We start from the raw sequence: 18,929 nt of genomic DNA, 5'->3' as shown, positions 1-18,929 counted from the left end.
GGTATATTGCATTCCAGCAGCTTAACAAACTAACACACCATCATGAAATAGAAACTCAACCCTATGGAAGCATAGAGGGAGACATTATCTCTTTCTGCCTTGTCCCAACTATGGATTTAAGGGGATGGGTAAACAATAGTAATATCCTGGTGAGTTTGGGGAGACAAGGGAAAGCATAGCGATACAATCAATGCAAGACACTCAGGATTCAGCAAGAAATGAATCACCTAGTGACATAAAATAGATAAAATAACAGTTGAATCAGGGCTCTGAAAGAAATCATTTCCACACTGTCAGTGTAATAATGAATTAAATACTATGTTCATTTAGCCTCATAAATTCAAATAAAAAGTCAAAAATTTCTTACTAGACAGCTTTATCTATGTCTTTATTTTCAGCTTAATTACTTTTGATCTCTCTAATTTCTTAAATATCAAATATAATTGTATGGAATCTGTTCTTTGAGGAGCAGCATGATATCATGGAGAAATACTAGATTGAAACCAGTAGACCAAGATCCTAACTGTCTCAATAATTCATTAGTTGCATACTTTTGCATGCATGACTTTTCAACCTCAACTTTGGTTTCCTTGAACACAAAATTCTCTAGTTGAACTAGGTCCATTATTTTAGAAGGTTGATTCTAAACCCCTTTCTCTTAGTTCACATACCTCCCTCCCAGGCATCATTGACTTTAAGGAACTAAAAGACAGGTTGGGATGTTCACCCAGTTTCTAATGATTTCCCCTTCTGTGGGTTCCTAGCAGTTATATTGAATGGCATGCACCTTTCTTACTATGCGATCATTGTTGATTGGATAAGGATAGCCATATGACTAAATTAGGACAGTCATCAGATTTCTCCAGGGAATTCTAATCTAGGCTGTCTCTAAATTGGAGGAGCTTTAAAATCTCAGGTATAGTTGAGCTGTCCTGTTCTCTGTCATGTATAATGAGAATGAGAAAAAGGGGGTCTATAGCAAGATGAGCATGCAACAAGCACTGTTGGGAGAAGCGGGGGGAGGGGGGGCGGGGAATCCTTAGACTTTTTTTTTACCTTTTTTATTTTGTTCCTCCTGAGGCTGCACTGCATTCTGCCATGATATTCTAAGAGACTTCCCTTTAAAAATCTATTTTGCCCCATGTCCTGTTCTATGACATATTGCTGGACTTGAGAATATAAAACCTTTTAAACTAAGAATTTGAAGGGAAAATGCTAAATATTTTCAAAACTATTATCTTTTTAAAAAAATTTTTTAAACATAACAACACACAATCATGAACATTCTTAACATATGATCATTCCATTCTTGGTATATAATCAATAACTCACAATATCATCACATAGTTGTATGCTCATCACCATGATCATTTCTTAGAATGTTTGTATCAATTCAGAAAAAGAAGTAAAAAAGAAAAAGAAAAAAAGCTCATACATACCATACCCCTTACCCCTCCTTCTCATTGATTGCTAGTATTTCCATCTACCCAATATATTTTAGCCTTTGTTTCCTCTAATTTTTTTCTATGACCCTTATCACTCCCTTTCATTGATCACTAGCATTTCAGTCAACTAAATTTATTTTAACATTTGTTCCCCCTAGCATTTATTCATTTTTAATTCATATGTTTTACTCATCTGTCCATACCATAGATAAAAGAAGCTCAGACACAAAATTTTCACACTCACATGGTCACATTGCGAAAGCTATATCATTATACAATAATCTTCAAGAAACATGGTTACTGAAACACAGCTCTACATTTTCAGGCACGTCACTCTAGCCTCTCCAATATACCTTAACTGAAAAGGTAATATCTATAAATGTGTAAGAATAACCTCCAGGATAACCTCTTGATGCTGTTTGAAATCTCTCAGCCATTGACACTTTATTTTGTCTCATTTCTTTCTTTTGACTTTTGGTGTAGAAGATTTTCTCAATCCTTGATGCTGAGTACCAGCTCATTCTAGGATTTCTGCTCCATGTTGCCAGGAAGGTTTACACCCCTCAGAGTCATGTCCCATGTGGAGAGGGGGAGGGCAGTGAGTTTGGTTGTCATGTTGGTTGAAAGAGAGAGGCCACATTTGAGCAACAAAAGAGGTTATCTGGGGGTGACTCTTAGGCCTAATTTTAAGTAGGCTTAGCCTATCCTTTGCAGGGATAAGTTTCATATGAACAAACCCCAAGATTGAGGGCTTGGCCTACTGCTTTGGTTACCCCAACTGCTTGTGAAAATATCAGGAATTCTCCACATGGGGAAGTTGAATTTTCCCCCTTTCTCATCATTCCCCAAGGAGACTTTGCAAATATTTTTTTATTAACTGTTCAAATCACTCTGGTATTTATTGGGGCATCACTCTGGACAAACCTACAAAATCTCATGCCCTACTCAAGGTTCCATGTACTTATGGTGTTCAATTAAACTGCCCACATAAGTTATATTAGGAAATGCACTAGTAAATTATAAATTTTATACCAAATAATCATTTTTGCTTTAGTCTTACACATAAGTTAAAGTTTTAAAATATGAATTACCGTCTGTTTTCAAAACCTTGCAATATTGATATTCCTTTGTTCTTCCTCATGCAAAAACATTTTTTAATTTGTACATTTAGTCACTATCATTGTTTGCTCTAGGGATTCCTACATTATACCATCTCAGTCTTTATCATCTATCTTTCCTTCTGATTTCATTTGTGCCCCCAGCCCTTCTCCCTCTATCATTGTCACATTCAGTTTCATTCAGTGTACTAACATTATTGTATTACAGTACAATAATGTATGTACTTTATGGTATTGTGCTATCCATTTCTGAATTTGTACAACCAATCCTGTGGCACAATCCGTGTCCCTTCAGCTCTAATTACCCAATATCTACCCAAGTTCTATCTCCTGATGGCTTCTGTTCTTAGCTGAAATTCTCCAAGTTCATTCACAATTGTCAGTTCATATCAGTGAGACCATACAGTATTTGTCCTTTTATTTCTGGCTAATCTGACTGAGCATAATGTCTTCAATGTCCATCCATGTTGTTATATACTTCAGAACTTTATTCTATTTTATAGTTGCATAATATTCCATCATATGTATATACCACAGCTTGTTTAGCCATTTGTCTGTTGATGGACATTTGGGCTGTTTCCACTTCTTGACAATTGTAAATAATGCTGCTATAAACATTGGTGTGTAAATGTCCATTTGTGTCTTTGCCCTCATGTCCTCAGAGTAGATACCTAACAATGGTATTGCCAGATCGTATGGCAATTCTATACTTAGCTTCCAGAGAAACCGCCAAACTGCCTTCCACAGCAGTTGTACCATTTAAATTCCCACCAACAGTGGATAAGTGTTCCTCTTTCTCCACATCCTCTCCAGCCCTTGTTGTTTTCTGTTTTATTGATAATGGTCATTCTGTTGGTTGTTAGATAATATCTCACTGTGGTTTTGATTTGCATTTCCCTAATAGCCAGGGAAGTTGAGCATCTTTTCATGTGCCTTTTGGCCATTTATATTTCCTCTTCTGAGAAGTATTCGTTCATGTCTTTTGCCCATTTGGTAATTGGGTTGTTTGTCTTTTTGTTGTTGAGTTGAACAATCTCTTGACATATTCTGGATACTAGAACTTTATGTGATATGTCATTTCCAAATATTGTCTCCCATTGGGTAGGCTGTGTTTTTACTTTCTTGACAAAGGTTTTTGATGCACAAAAGTATTTAATTTTGAGGAGTTCCCATTTATTTATTTATTTATTCAATGCTCGTGCTTTGGGTGTAAGATTTAGGAAACTGCCTCCTATTATAAGAGTTATGAGATATTTCCCTATATTTTCTTCTAAAATTTTTATGGTCTTAGATCCAATTATTAGATCTTTGATCCATTTGAGTTAACTTTTCTATAGGGTGTGAGATATGGATCCCCTCTCATTCTTTTGCATGTGTATATCCAGTTCTCTGGGCACCATTTATTGAAGAGACTGTTCTGTACCAGGTGAGTTGACTTGACTGCCTTATCAAAGATCAATTGTGCATAGATGAGAGGGTCTACATCTGAACAATCTACTCAATTCCATTGGTCAGTATATCTATCTTTATGCAAGTACCATGCTATTTTGACCACTGTATCTTTGTAATACACCATAAAGTCAGGTAGTGTGAGACCTCCGACTTCATTTTTCTTTCTCAGTATATTTTTAGCTATTTGGGGCACCCTGCCCTGCCATTTAAATTTGGTTATTGGTTTTTCTATTTCTGAAAAGTAAATTTTGGGATTTTAATTGGTATTACCTTGAATCTATAAATCAATGTAAGTAGAATTGACAACTTAACTAGTCTTCCAATCCATGAACACAGTATGTCCTGCCATTTATTTAGGTCTTCTGTGATTTATTTAGGAATTTCTCGTACTTTTCTTTGTATAGGTCTTTTGAATCCTTAGTTAAATTTATTCCTAAGTATTTTTATTCTTTTGGTTGCAATTCTAAATGGAATTTTTTTCTTGATTTCACGCTCAGATTGGTCATTACTATTGTATAGAAACACTACAGATTTTTGAGTGTTGATCTTGTAACCTGCCACTTTGCTGTACTCATTTATTAGCTCTAGTAGTTTTGCTGTGGATTTTTTGGGGTTTTTGACATATAGTATCATATCATCTGCAAACAGTAAGAGTTTTACTTCTTCCTTTCCAATTTGATGCCTTGTATTTCTTTTTCTTGTCTAATTCCTCTGACTAGAACATCCAACACAATGTTGAATAACAATGGTTATAGTGGACATCCTTGTCTTATTCCTGATCTTAGGGGGAAAGTTTTCAGTTTTTCTCCATTGAGGATGATGTTAGCTGTGAATTTTTCATATATTCCCTTTATCATGTTGAGGAAGTTCCCTTCTATCCCTATCCTTGGAAGTGTTTTCAACAAGAAAAGATGTTGAATTTTGTCAAATGCCTTTTCTGCATCAATCGAGATGGTCATGTGGTTTTTCTGCTTTGATTTGTTGATATGGTGTATTACATTAAACATAAGAAATTATGTTGAACCATCCTTGCTTACCTGGCCTGGAATGAATCCTCCTTGGTCATGCTGTATAATTCTTTTAATGTGGTGCTGGATTGGATTTGCAGGAATTTTGTTGAGGTCATCTATTTCTTCCCGAATCTATATTCATTAGAGAGATTGGTCTATAGTTTCCTTTTCTTGTAATATCCTTGTCCAGCTTTGGTATGAGGGTGATATTGGCTTCATACAATGAGTGAGGTAGCCTTCCCTCCTCTTCAATTTTTTGAAGAGTTTGAGCAGGGTTGGTACTAACTCTTTCTTGAATGCTTGGTAGAATTCATATGTGAAGCCATCTGGTCCTGAACTTTTCTTTTTTTTGGAGCTTCTTAATGACTAATTCAATTTCTTTACTTGTGATTGGTTTGTTGAGGTCATGTATTTCTTCCCAAGTCAATGTTGGTTGTTCATGCCTTTCTAGGAAGTTGTTCATTTCATCTACATTATCTAGTTTATAAGCATAAAATTGTTCATAGTAGCCTGTCATTAGTTTCTTTATTTCTGTGGGGTCAGTGGTTATATCTCCTTTTCCATTTCTGATTTTATTTATTTGCATCCTCTCTCTTCTTCTTTTTGTCAATCACACTAAGGGTCCATTAATCTTATTGATTTTCTCATAGAACAAACTTCTGGTTTTGTTGATTTTCTCAATTGTTTTCATGTTCTCAATTTCATTTATTTCTGCTCTAATGTTTGTTATTTCTTTCCTTTTGCTTGCTTTGGGGTTAGTTTGCTGTTCTTTCTCAAATTCTTCCAAGTGGACAGTTAACTCCTCCATTTTTGCTCTTTCTTCTTTTTTGATATAGGCACTTAGGGCAGTAAATTTCCCTCTTAGCACTGCTTTTGCTGCATCCCATAAATTTTGATATGTTGTCTTTTCATTTTCATTTTCCTTGAGATATATTTACTGATTTCTCTTGTAATTTCTTTCTTGACCCACTGGTTCTTTACAAGTGTGTTGTTGAGCCTCCATATATTTGTGAATTTTCTGGCCCTCTGCCTATTATTGATTTCCAACTTCAATCCTTTATGATCTGTGAAAGTGTTTTGTACGATTTCAATCTTTTTAAATTTATTGAGACTTGCTTTGTGACCCAGCATATGGTCTATCCTTGAGAATGATCCATAAGCACTTGAGAAAAAGGTGTATTCTGCTGTTGTAGGGTGTAATGTTCTATAAATGTCTGTTAAGTCTAGTTCCTGTATTGTATTCTTCAAATTCTCTGTTTCTTTATTGATCCTCTGTCTAGACATTCTGTCCATTGATGAGAGTAGGGAATTGAAGTCTCCAACTATTATGGTAGATTTTTCTATTTCTCTTTTCAGTGTTTTCAGTGTTTGCTCATATATTTTGGAGCACTCTGGCTGGTTTTATGAATATGTATGATCATTATGTCTTCTTGTTGAATTGTTCCTTTTATTAATACATAGTGTCTTTCTTTGTCTCATTTAATTGTTTTACATTAGAAGTCTAATTTGTTGGATATTAGTATAGCTACTCCTGCTCTTTTCTGATTGTTGCTTGCATGAAATCTTTTCCCAATCTTTCACTTCCAACCTATGTGTATCCTTGAGCCTAGAAATATGTCTCCCATAGACAGCATATAGATGGGTCCTGTTTTTTAATCCATTCTACCGGTCTATGTCTTTTGATAGTGCTATTACTGTAATAGCACTATCATTTTGCCTTTTGGATTTTATGTGTCATATCTAATTTTTCTTCTTTTTACCTTTACTGATAGTCTTCCTTTCTATACTCTTCTCCACACCTCTCTTTTCCGCCTTTTCCTATCTGTCTCTAGTGCTCCCGTTAGTATTTCTTGTGGAGCCCATCTCTTGGTCACAAATTCTCTCAGTGATTTTTTGTCTGAAGATGTTTTAATGTCCCCCTCGTTTTTGAAGGAAAATTTTACTGGATATAGACTTCTTGGTTGGCAGTTTTTCTCTTTTAGTATCTTAAATATATCATCCTATTTTCTTTTCACCTCCATGGTTTCTGCTGAGATATCTACACATAGTCTTATTGGGCTTCCCTTGTATGTCATGGATTGGTTTTCTCTTGCTGCTTTCAAGATTCTCTTTCTCTTTGACATCTGATATTCTGATTAGTAAGTGTCTTAGAGTTTGTCTATTTATATCTATTCTCTTTGGGGTACTCTGCATTACTTGGATCTTTAATTTTAAGTCTTTCATAAGAGTTGGGAAATTTTCAGTGATAATTTTCTCCATTAGTTTTTCTCCTCTTTTTTCCTTCTCTTCTCCTTCTGGGATACCCACAACACATATATTCATGCTTCATGTTGTCATTCAATTCCCTGAGTCCCTGCTCATATTTTTTCCATTCTTTTCCCTATATTTTCTTTTGCTTGTCAGATTTCAGATGCCCCGTCCTCCAGTTCACTAATCCTACCTTCTGCTTCTTGAAATCTAACATTGTAGGTTTCCATTGGTTTTTTTCATCTCTTCTACCATGCCATTCATTCCCATAAATGTGTGATTTGTCTTTTCAGACTTTCAGTTTCTTCTTTTTGTTCATTCTTTACCTTCTTTATATCCTCCCCCAATTCATTGATTTATTTTTGATGAAGTTTTCCATGTCTGTTCAAACATTCTGAACTAATTGTTTCAACTCCTGTATCTCATTTGAATTATTGGTTTGCTCCTCTGACTGGGCCATATCTACAATTTTCCTGGTATGACTCGTTACTTTTTGCTGGCATCTAGGCATTTAATTTCCTTAATTAGTTTATTCTAGAGATTGTTTTCATTTTCTTTTACCTAGGATTAAAAAAACTGTTCTTTAACATTCAGTTCAACTTATTCTAGACGTCTAGCTTAGGTTTTGTTTAACAGATCAGAGATTTTTAGTTCTTCTCTTCTTGTTTCTTGTTCTTCCTGTATGGTGCCTTCTTTTTTTTCCCCTTTAGGAGGGTCTGCTTAGGTATTGTAGACCCCAGTCAGATTTTCCCAGACCAAACTGACCTTATTTCAGGAGGAAAGAGTCACCTGCATCAGTTTTCTCTGAGGGTGAGACCCAGCAGATTGAAAGAGTTTCCTATGAAGCCTCTGGATTCTGTGTTTTTCCTGCCCTGCCTGGTATGTGGTGTTTGTCTGCCTGTGGGTCCACCAGCATAAGGTGATATGTTACCTTTAACTTCAGCAGACTCTCCCTGCTGGAGGTGTAGTTGAGACAGAGGAGAAGTTGTAGTCTGGCTTTAATTGCTAGAGTTTTCCAAACCCTGGTTCTGAATTCCTGAAGGGAGGGATTCCACCTGAGCTGGGTCATATCCCTCTCCTGGGGAAGGCAGGCTTCGAGACAAACTCTCAAACAAGCTTAATTCTGCCCATGCCTGGGGCAGTTGGAGCCTGAGAAGCCCTGAAGCTATGTCCAAATAGCAGTCAAGCTGTAGAAATACAGCCACAAAAAAGAGAAGAAATAAACATCCTTTTCAGAGCAGGACCCCCATTCCTTGGGTTTGCCAATTAAGAGCTTAAGTTGGTACATTGCTCTGTTTGTCTCCAAGTCCTGTGTGCCCCCTCCTTTCCTTCAGGACCCAGACCCTTTCAAGTGTTTTCTGCTGTCCGATCCAAAAAAACTCTGGTTTTACTTTTCTCTTTTTCCATCAGCCCTGCTCCCTCTGCACCGGGGAAAAAACCTGCAACTTCAGCTTTTACTCGAGGTTCAATTGAGCTGAGGGCCTATTTTTAGTAATCAGAATTTCTTAATTAATTCCACAATTGGAGCTTAGTTGTGCTCAGCCCCTGCTGCTAGTAAAGTCTCTTTCCTATCCTCTCTGGAAAGCAGCCTGTGAAGGAGGAGTACCAGCTGCCGCGGCTTGGGAGACTGATGGTTCTGGGTGGGCTTGCAGCCAGTCCAGCTTGTCCTGACTGGGGTAGCTGTGTGTCTGGTCACTGACTTGGCCCCAGCAGTTGTTCTGTACTGTTCCTGGCTATTTACTAGCTGCTCTGGAGGACGAGCTAAATCCCACTCCTTACTAAGCTGCCATTTTGGCTCCTCCCTCCCAAAACTATTATCTTGAGTTGGTTGTGTTACTTATAGCTAAAGTATCCTACCTAATACAGTGTTAAAAAGTAAAAGGCAATTTGGAGTTAACACTTCTGTGTTGATATATATGAAAGGTTTGCAGCCTGAATTTGCTGGATGACTGATTGATTGATGACCAAATCAAATACTAGATAATGGGGCCCTTCATTTATTTATATGTTGTAAACTAAACAAATTCAGCAGCAATGATCAATAAGTTAATATTGGGCATGCAATAAACCATTATTCATTCATAATTTTGTCATGGAGACATTCCCAAGTGACCAGAATTTGAATGAATTTGCTTACCCTGATTAGTATTAACATGATTTTTCAAATGACACTGAAAATAGTTTAGCTCCTTCTAATGCTAATCATCTGGGTCTTATTCTTTTCCATGTTGATGGATCATACAGAACTAATTAATATTCATTTGAATCTTATGATTATCTTTTTAAAGCTCCGAGCCAACCGCCAGCAAACATTGCCTGGAAGCTGACAAACTCTAAATTATGCTTGAACTGGGAGCATGTAAAAACCATGGAAAATGAGTCTGAAGTGTTGGGCTACAAGGTGAGTATTTAGTTTTCCTTTTAATCATATTAATTAGGTTACCAAGGAACCAAAAATGTCACATCTAAATAGAAAAGAAATTTTATGTTTATGGTGCATAATTTCTTGATTCATTATATTGGCATAAAAAGAAGAAAATTTTCTCATGGATACTTGTGGGCCTCTTTTTTAAAAAAATAGTTTTGAAAATATTCAGTATTTTTGCTTTCAATTCTTAATTTAACATTTTATTTTCTCAAACCCAGCAATGTCATTGATTATCAAGTAATAAAATTCTACATTGTGATTTTTTTTCTTTAAGTGACTTCTTTTGCCATCAAAAGATGACAGTGTATGTGGGTAGTAGATGGAGAAGAGAATGAGGTTGGGGAATGCATTCATATAGAATTTTTAGAACCTGGCCTGTAGTAAGATGTGATCTTTTCAAACTATAAAAACAATTTTAGAATAGTATAGTCAAGTACCCAGAGCAAATCATTTCCATCAATGTTCATGGACATCATCTCTTGACAGATGCATAACTTCAGGTATTTGAAATGGACCCAAACTTAACAGTGACTTTGCACAGCAGGTGCTGAAGATAATAGCCCTGAACTATTTAATTAATAGATATTAATCTCTTATTGCAGAGGCATTAGCCAAAAATGAAATCTTTGTCTTAACAAGAACAACTGCATTTATGGAAAGGCATCCCCTGGATATTTCCACTTGAGGAGGACAGCATTTATAATCATACATTTTAAATGCTCCATAGCAGCTTCTGAACCTTACAAAGCAACATATACATGTTAACTTGATTCCTCATTTTATTCAGATACTCTACCGGCAAAACAGACAAAGTAAAACTCATATTTTGGAAACAAACAATACATCAGCTGAGCTTCTAGTACCGTTTGAAGAAGATTATTTGATTGAAATAAGAACGGTCAGTGATGGTGGGGATGGAAGCAGCAGTGAGGAAATCAGGATTCCAAAAATGTCAAGTAAGTGGAGTCACTATTGCTATTGTAGATTTTTAATCTAGACCCATGCAGCATGAAACTGGGGCTCTATGGAACTTTCCAATCCCTTGTTTCAATATTGGCTGCAAATATAAAAGGTCTACTTTTCCTTATCAATTTTGAGCAAGAAGTGATGAACCAATTTTTCTTGAAATAATCCCTCAAATTTACAACATGTTTATCATCCCACACAGTTACATGTTTCTTCATTTAAAACTCAAAAGAAAAAATCCTGCCTGTCACGGTGCATAATTTCTTGATTCATTATATTGGCATAAAAAGCAGAAAATTTTCTCATGGATACTTGTGGGCTTCTTATAGCAGAGAAGACAAATATCAAGAACATGTACACAAACCTCCATTACCATATTCATGACAGATTTCACTAATTCCTCATGGCAGTCATACTTGAGCTGTGCTATAACTTTTGAATTTGTCTCAATACTATATTCTAAGTAACAAATACCTAACAATCAGACTTAACATGTAAAAATAATTTAATATATCTGCTTTAGAAAAATCACTCACTCATCTGCCTGTATCTGTGTCTAACTGAAAGTCATTTGACATCCCGAGTTCACCAGTCCTAATCTGCCCTTTTAGATTGGCCACGCCAGTCATTTATATTTCCTATTTTTTGCCTTTAAGACAGTTGTTGTAGAATAAATGGCAAAGATGCTTCCTAAAATTGGCAGTAATATTAATGAAACAAGTGCAATAAAATATTTTATTAAATGAGAGTATACATTTTAGAGTTTTAAAGAATTGATTTGACAACTAATTTCACTTTTTCTAAAGATATTTTTGTTTTATTTTTATATTTTACAGGTTTGAGTTCCAGAGGAATTCAAGACTTAGAACTTAGCATGAATTTTCTGTCAGTCATTATGATTTTTTACTGTTTTGCTATTCAATCACTTATACAATAAATAAAACCATAAATCTTTGCAGGTTTTTTTGAAAATAGATCATTCTGTATATAAACTCTCTAGCCGCCAGTCTTAAGACATTCATAACACAGACTTGTTTGAAAGAAAAAAAAATGTATATTATTAAGACCTTGTAAATATCTATGGAACATTAAAAAAAAGATTTTAAATACTTTTGAATTTTAAAGTTCACACAAGACTACATACATTCAAAGGTGCCAGATTAATCTGTGGATTTGTAAGTACTTTGTCTTTTAAGTGACTTATATGGAGGTATAAATAATTTCCCTTGATGATGATGATAAATATGAAATAGTTTCATGGTTACCATAGCTAAGATGTGCATTTTTATGTGCTCCAGGCAAGTTACATCAGTATTAAGACATTTCACTGCCTTTGGAAATATAATGCAATTATTTGTTTATAGCTTTTATTCTTTAAAAAAGTTAAGTTACCACAAAGCATGGTGTGTTTTAATATCTCTGAATCAAGTTGGGACAGGCAAAAATTTGTACCCAATCATATATAAATATATATGGTAATCTTCTCAACTCATTTTTCTAGGAGGTTCAGTAATAATAATATCTTTAAAGGCACTTCATGGCAAAGAAAAAGAAAACAAGGGACATGAATACCCTCCTAAAATAATATCCTAACAGCTCTGCATACAGTGAGCAACATTTCATAAACAAATTCAATTTTCTACAATATTCCATATTATCCTATTGAGAAATTTGCACAAACAAGTCTCAGGTAAATTGATAACAAAGTATGTGGCCTTAATAAGAAATCTGGGAGCAGAACTCTTTGACTAGGGTTTCTACATTTTGGCCAAAATGTTTGTTGTCAATCTTCTCTGCAACTACAATTTATCTTCTATTTACCGGGGCTTGCAAAGATTTTTGTGGGCTGATTTTTCAGTCAGTGGTCCCACTTCTTGGGTTTGTACAGTCTGGAGACATCAGTCTGGTAGAAGGTAAGGTTAATGACGGGGCCAATCTTTTTCAAAGTAGCCATCCATTTATTACACAAACAGCCTTGAGACCTTTCACTCTTGCTGTCAGTGTGCTCTAGCTCCCAGCCAGTCAGGTCTGATATCCTGGGAAAGTAGGTGTAAGAAGTGGTCATGCTAGTTTTGCCCTCTTAACATGGTGCAACACACTAACTTTATTGGAACTATATGAACTATCCTCATGACCCTCAAATCAACAATTAGATTTTGTTCTTCTCATTTCTAAAGAATTTTAGAGCTGTTTAAAATAGCTAATGTCATAGCAGCAGATGGACAGTTGCTTCATGTCGCTCAAAGACAGCTCCTTGTCTGGCCATTGTTTCAAGCACGCAGTATAAATTAATGAGCCTTACTCCCCCCAATGCATTAAAATCTGGCTGTGTTTTCATGGAGCAAAACAAATAAGCAAAGGCAAATACTGTTCGCCACGCTCACGTTAACAGCTGCCTGTTCAAAGCGCATCTGCACTGATCAGTGATGCTAGTGCTGGCATATAGTCTTACTGGTTTCTTCAGCTCGTACGAGAGAAGGCTTTGGTCCTCCTCCCTGAAGTAGATTCTGAGGGTAAATACACACTGAGATTTTTATTTCCAGTGATCAGATGAATTAGATACATGGTCGTTTTGCCTGAATCCAAAAGCTGTAAATTTTTAACAATAACCCTTACAGGTTTGTAGGATGCACTTTGGTCCATGATTGCTCTAGTATTAAAGTTTGCATTAGTCAAGATAGGGCATGTTATTTACATTTTCATTTATATAGATCAATCATACTAAGTTTTTAGGAACATAAGACGGCATTAGTAATGAGCAGGATGTGTTTTGGCTTTCAATGGGTTTGCCTCTCTACTAAACATATTGAGACCTTGGACAAATCTTTTAACATCCCGTATCAATAATATCAAGATTACAGAACATAATATATGTAAAATATTTAGTGTGATATGTGGAATATTGTAAGTCACCAATGCATGGAACTGTTGCTATGAATTAAATTTCTAATGAAATAAGGTACTGTACTTCTTTACGTGTCCAATGTGCTCTGAAGGCAGATTCAGGCTGCAGTTATGTCAAAATTTTCAAAAAGCTTCAAGAAAAAAGAATGGTCCACCTAAGAATGGAACCAATGGGAATTCCATCAACTCATCTTAAGAAAATATTCTGTATGGTACACATTCTCCACTGATATTCTAGAAGAATTTCCTTTTATTGACTGAATGGATTATTGTTATATACATGATAATTCACTTTTATACCTCTTATAGGAAATGGATGTGATTGTGTCTGAAAGCAACTATGAATGAAATATTAATTAAGGGTTTGGAGACTGGACATGTGGATATATGACCGTTACTAAGCTAATGATAAATTCCAACTCAGCCTCTTTTTCTTTTCTTCTTCTGATGGATATGCTATAATTCAGGTGCCTATAATAAGTGCCTCTTCTTTAACTATACATGCATTGTAGAACAGCTTATAAGGAAGTATGCTTGCTATCTTTAAAAGTAAATGCTAATGGTGAAGGATGACCTGGAACCTATTTAGCTTCCAAGTGCAACAACGTAAGCATTATCTCCATAAGTGAATCTACTATTTTAAAGCCTATTTTTATCAGCAGCCTGTACCCTGGCTCGGGCTATCAAGTGTTATACATTTGCTATGTGTCATTATTATGATTTTCTTTGCCGTGCAACTGCATATTTAATTTAACACAGCTTCCTTGTTCTAGAATTCTGGACTTTGGTAATCATATCCCTGTTGAACTCAGCATTCTTTTTCATGGTTTTAGAATTTTATTCCAATTCCATCAGTTTTTGAAGTGAATGATATAAATATTCTACTTAGCTTATTCATCTGTGAAACAAGATGTTGAGATCGTAAGATTGCTGGGTTCCTTCGATGCCCTACAATTCTGTATTAAGCAGCACAGTATGACTACTTTTCGTACAAGATAGCATTTCACAACCTTTAATAGCCCGTATACACTCTGCAAAGCTTTCCTTATTGTATTGAGCTACTTTTACTGGGGTTTACACTACTAAACCAGTTGGTAAATTGAATATATTTTCTCAAACTAGATAAAACTCTCAGAGGTTCTGAAGAATTTGAGAATCAGGGTGTTTTTCAGTAGTCCCAAGGGAAGGCTGTGATAAGGCACTGTGGTGAGATTTTCACAAAGAATAATTCATGAGATATTTGATAGGTTGTCTCTCCTGCTTTTTTGCAGTAGAATGTCTACCCTTCATGAAATGAAGGTTAGAATGAATGACACATTGTGTGTTCTGTTATTAAATATTTTTATTTGGCAAATAGTTGATTACTTTACATCAACAGTCCATTATTATTATTTAAAGTGTTTCTCTTTTGGAAAACCAATAGTCTGAAAAACACTGCTATATAGTTCATCTGTCTTTTGTACTTACTTCTTTCATTTCAGTGCCATCAAATCAGTAAGTTTGATATGAGCCTGTTGATGTAAAGTTTGTGTGGCAAGACCGAGTTACTGTGGATCCCATTGAACACCAAAGTTCTGAATTAACTGGAATTGTTCGTATACATAAATCAGACCACAGATGTGAGAAACCTAGTCTGACTTCTATGATAAGCCATGGATATAATTAAGATAAGGATGAAAGTAATGTATCCAAAAATGAACTTTTTTCAGTTTTTAAAAAGTTGAGAAATTTTTGCTTTCTACATTTCTATGTTAAAAGTTCCTTTCTTTCGTGAAATTATACCTAGTAGCTGTTATGCTTTCTTTCATGTCTTTGCATAGCAAAAAACCTCCTGTTTTTGATAGTGCCTGGTACAGGCCTGGGCAGAGAGAGTGAAGCTTAAGACATGCACTTGACTTCTGGACTGATTTATGCAGCCAACTATTGAGGTAATTTGTTTTCCCTTAGTTTCCTTAGGAAAACAAGTATTTTTCTTTTATAAGCCTGCTAAAATAATAAACTAAACGAAGCTACAGGTATTAGTGGCAAATAATATATTCTTAGAACAAATAAAAACATAGCAGTTTTTGAGAAAACATCAGAAATCCTAAATTATCTTCCTGATTTAACAACATGTACTTTAAAATCTGGTTAAGCATATCTTAAAAAAATGCTTTCTTTGTCAAAGGGAAAGCTTAAGAGAGAAGCAAACTCAGTGATGCTTTACATAAAGGTAACAAGTTGCAGCTCAAGGAGAAAGAAAAGGAATCCTGGTTTAATAAACTGTTTAATTCTGTTGATTGTATAGCCCCTAGTATGCTCTCCCCACTCCCCCTCCAGGAATATGAAGTTTGCAGGGCTGAAACATTTACAAGTTTGTCATCTAATTCCTAAAACTGGTTATGTCCATGTTCTTGGACAGTGATTAACTAACGTTTGTAAATCACTTTCAAGATGGAAAACATTGAATAAGTTCTACTTATTTTGTTGTTTTTTATTTTCCCCGGAAGTCTATTGACTTTTCAGTGGCATTTTGAAAAATCATGCAGTAGTGACTAAGACCAGCTACCATGCTTGGAGAAAAATACTAATTGGGACATTTGAAAGATCATAATTTTTAGATAATGAAAATTTAGGTGTTTTCATAGCATCTGGGTGAACTAAATAATTTTAATTCAAACATGCGGTAATCTGCATCTATTCACTGTTGAATTTTCAGCTTGTGTAGTAATATCATCCCCACAGAATTTGTTCCCCAAATGATATATACTCATAGCAAAGCTCAAGTATTCTCAAAGGCTGCAGATAGTAACAATAATTAGTTTATACAACTTTTACTACCTTCAAGTGCAGTAGATATAGAATCTTCCAAAACCAACTTTAAGCAGATTAATCTCAACCTATTTTACTTGACTGCCAAGTACAAGTGAAGATCCTACTGTCCTTCTAAATGATACAGTTTTCCTTACCTTTTTAAAAGCAAAAGTACTGTCATCCTAAATTATTGTTGTGTTTAGATTCTCAGACTCATACTGAGCTATTACTATTCTTCTAAATTTTAAGTAAGTACAGCCCTAAGAAGTTTCTAAAAGAAATTCTCATTGCAAGGACATGGCTCGGTTATTTTGAACCATGCTTGGAATCACTTAATATTTCACGTTAGATGATCATTGTAGAATAACCTGTAACTAAAGCCGATTTGAAAAGCTTACAACACATTGCTGTCAACAGACAGGAGAGAAATTAACATTCACTTCATACCTGGTGATAAATTAGGATATTGGATTTGTCTATATGAACTTGGTATGTTTCACCAGAAACCTTCCAATGCCTTTTATCATATAATTCATCACTATTCCTACAAAAGTGACAAAGTTTACCTTAAGATTGGTGCTTTTACTAAAGCTTCAGTGTTAAAATATTAGTTAATTTTGAATTGTGCATAATTCATGCAGCTCTGTCTGCATAGAAAATGTTTTAATTTCTTAAATCTTCCGAAGTTAAAACAAATTTTAGAGGTAATATATTTTTAGCAGAAATGCCATGTAATTTTAAAAGATCTTCTTCTCCCTCCTCTAAAAGATTTCTGAATGGCAAACTGCTAAGAAGCATGGCGAGCAGGAATACATAAGGTAAAATGCAATGCCTATGTTGTGAAGAAGCCATATGGAGCATACCAAGTTCTAAGTCATAATTATTTTTCCTGCAGCCAAATTAACTAAAGTCTATGGACTGACCTATACATTATATGAAACGTAATAGTCTTGCCATGCTGTAATATTAAATCTCTGTATTCAACTTGAAGGATGTTTTTAGGGCAGATACAATACAAAATCATGGCACCCTCTTTTTAGATCTAATTCTTTAAGCGATATAGTAAGATTCAGGCAGACTTGCTTTCTACAGCCAAGAATATCTAATGGATTTGTTTAAATTTTCAAAAAAAAAATAGTTCTTCAGCGTTAAAGAGGTTGCAAACTTTCAGCCAAAAGGACAGATCAAACCACAGATAGCTTAGATGTCAACAGTACCAATTTATATATAGATTAAAATCACTGTTAGTGTTTAGAAGTAAGATAATTTCATGTAAATCAAGGTTTCCTTTGGCAATTCTGGGTCTGCCATCCTGCGTGGTTGTAATTTATTAAGCCTTTCTTTTTAGATGAAATGCTCTCCCCCATATCACACTGCCCACCTAGCTTCCATAATCCACTTATTCACCTGTCTCCCTTATTTGATCATTTGAGCTTTGTCTCCAGTTATACATAAAGCAGTGTACTTAGAAGATGATGTTTTACAGTGGAGAGACATTGAAATCACAAGCAAAGGGACCAAATGTGTTTTAGCCCCACCTTCTCCCTACCTGGATGATCTTTCACAAGATTCTTATTTGTTTTCAGCAACAGCTTCTTCATCTGTAAAATAAGAAGAACATACCTTTCCCATATACCTCATGGGGTTGTTCTAAGAATAAGTGAAACTGAAACCTGGAAGAAGGATTTACAAATTAGAAAGTGTTGAAAAATTCTAAGCTGCATGCATTGGCTAATCTTTGCACTTACTGTTTCTAATGGGGTGCAGTTAGTACTAGAGAAGAACAATCATAGCTTTGGTGTGTTTCCGTCCTCAAGGAAGGTCAGTGTGGATGATGGATGGTGGATGGAGGATGGAGGATGGAGGATGGAGGACGGAGGATGGCGGATGGAGGATGGAGGATGGAGGATGGAGGATGGAATGCAAAGGGGAGTGACTTTACAGAAGCAGTTGCTGGAACCTGACTACCTTGTGCTTTGCAGGTCATAAGAAAATTGGATTTCAGTTTTAAATATTATTTATATTTTAAGAAGACACTCTGGGCTGCTATGTGGTGAATGGATTGCTAGGACCCAAGAGTGAGAACAGAGATTCTAATAGTATCACTTCTCGTAAATCATGGTAAATCTTTGCTAGCTAGGTTGGTGGCAGGGAATGGGCAACTATATACTCATCAAGAAAGAATACCTTTGATTTTTTTAAAGTAACTATCATTTTATCTGATGGGTAGATAAGCAAAATATCACAATTGAGAACCCAGAAGATTGAGTAGATAGGATGGCAATGAAGATTTCTTTTTAGACATATTAAGGCAGAGACATCTATAATACTGCAAGGGGGAGACGGCAAAGGGACAGATCACTGGAATTCTGGTCAAGGAGCTCTGACTCTCATCAGAGGTCCCAGGTCACGGGGTAGAAGTGACTCCTTGATTTCCCAGGTGACTTTTGACGTTACTTACTTAGTTTTCTGAGTCTCATATTTTCCTTCTGTATAATGCCCTGTTTTGTCTAGGGAGCTCTAAGTTATTTGGTAGTACTCAAGCAGCCTGCATGATGGATAAAAG

At 35.5% G+C, this 18,929-nt stretch overlaps 1 protein-coding gene across 3 annotated transcripts in view; it reads left to right on the top strand.

Annotated features, from left to right (window-relative positions):
• The window catches only part of CNTN6 (contactin 6), a 386,131-nt gene extending 374,446 nt beyond the window's left edge, over positions 1 to 11,685 (top strand). For all 3 annotated transcript variants that reach the window (XM_077128663.1, XM_077128662.1, XM_077128664.1), the window contains 3 exons: positions 9,561 to 9,673; positions 10,488 to 10,656; positions 11,503 to 11,685. In XM_077128663.1, the coding sequence (XP_076984778.1) occupies positions 9,561 to 9,673; positions 10,488 to 10,656; positions 11,503 to 11,603 (383 nt within the window). In that variant the 3' untranslated portion in view covers positions 11,604 to 11,685. The remainder of the gene's footprint in view (positions 1 to 9,560; positions 9,674 to 10,487; positions 10,657 to 11,502) is intronic.
• The last annotated feature ends 7,244 nt before the right edge of the window (positions 11,686 to 18,929 follow it).

Source organism: Tamandua tetradactyla, chromosome 15 (genome assembly GCF_023851605.1).
Source record: "Tamandua tetradactyla isolate mTamTet1 chromosome 15, mTamTet1.pri, whole genome shotgun sequence".
Taxonomy (NCBI): Eukaryota; Metazoa; Chordata; class Mammalia; order Pilosa; family Myrmecophagidae; genus Tamandua; species Tamandua tetradactyla.
Note: the sequence above shows the minus strand (reverse complement) of the source record. Positions and strands in the feature narration are given on the sequence as shown.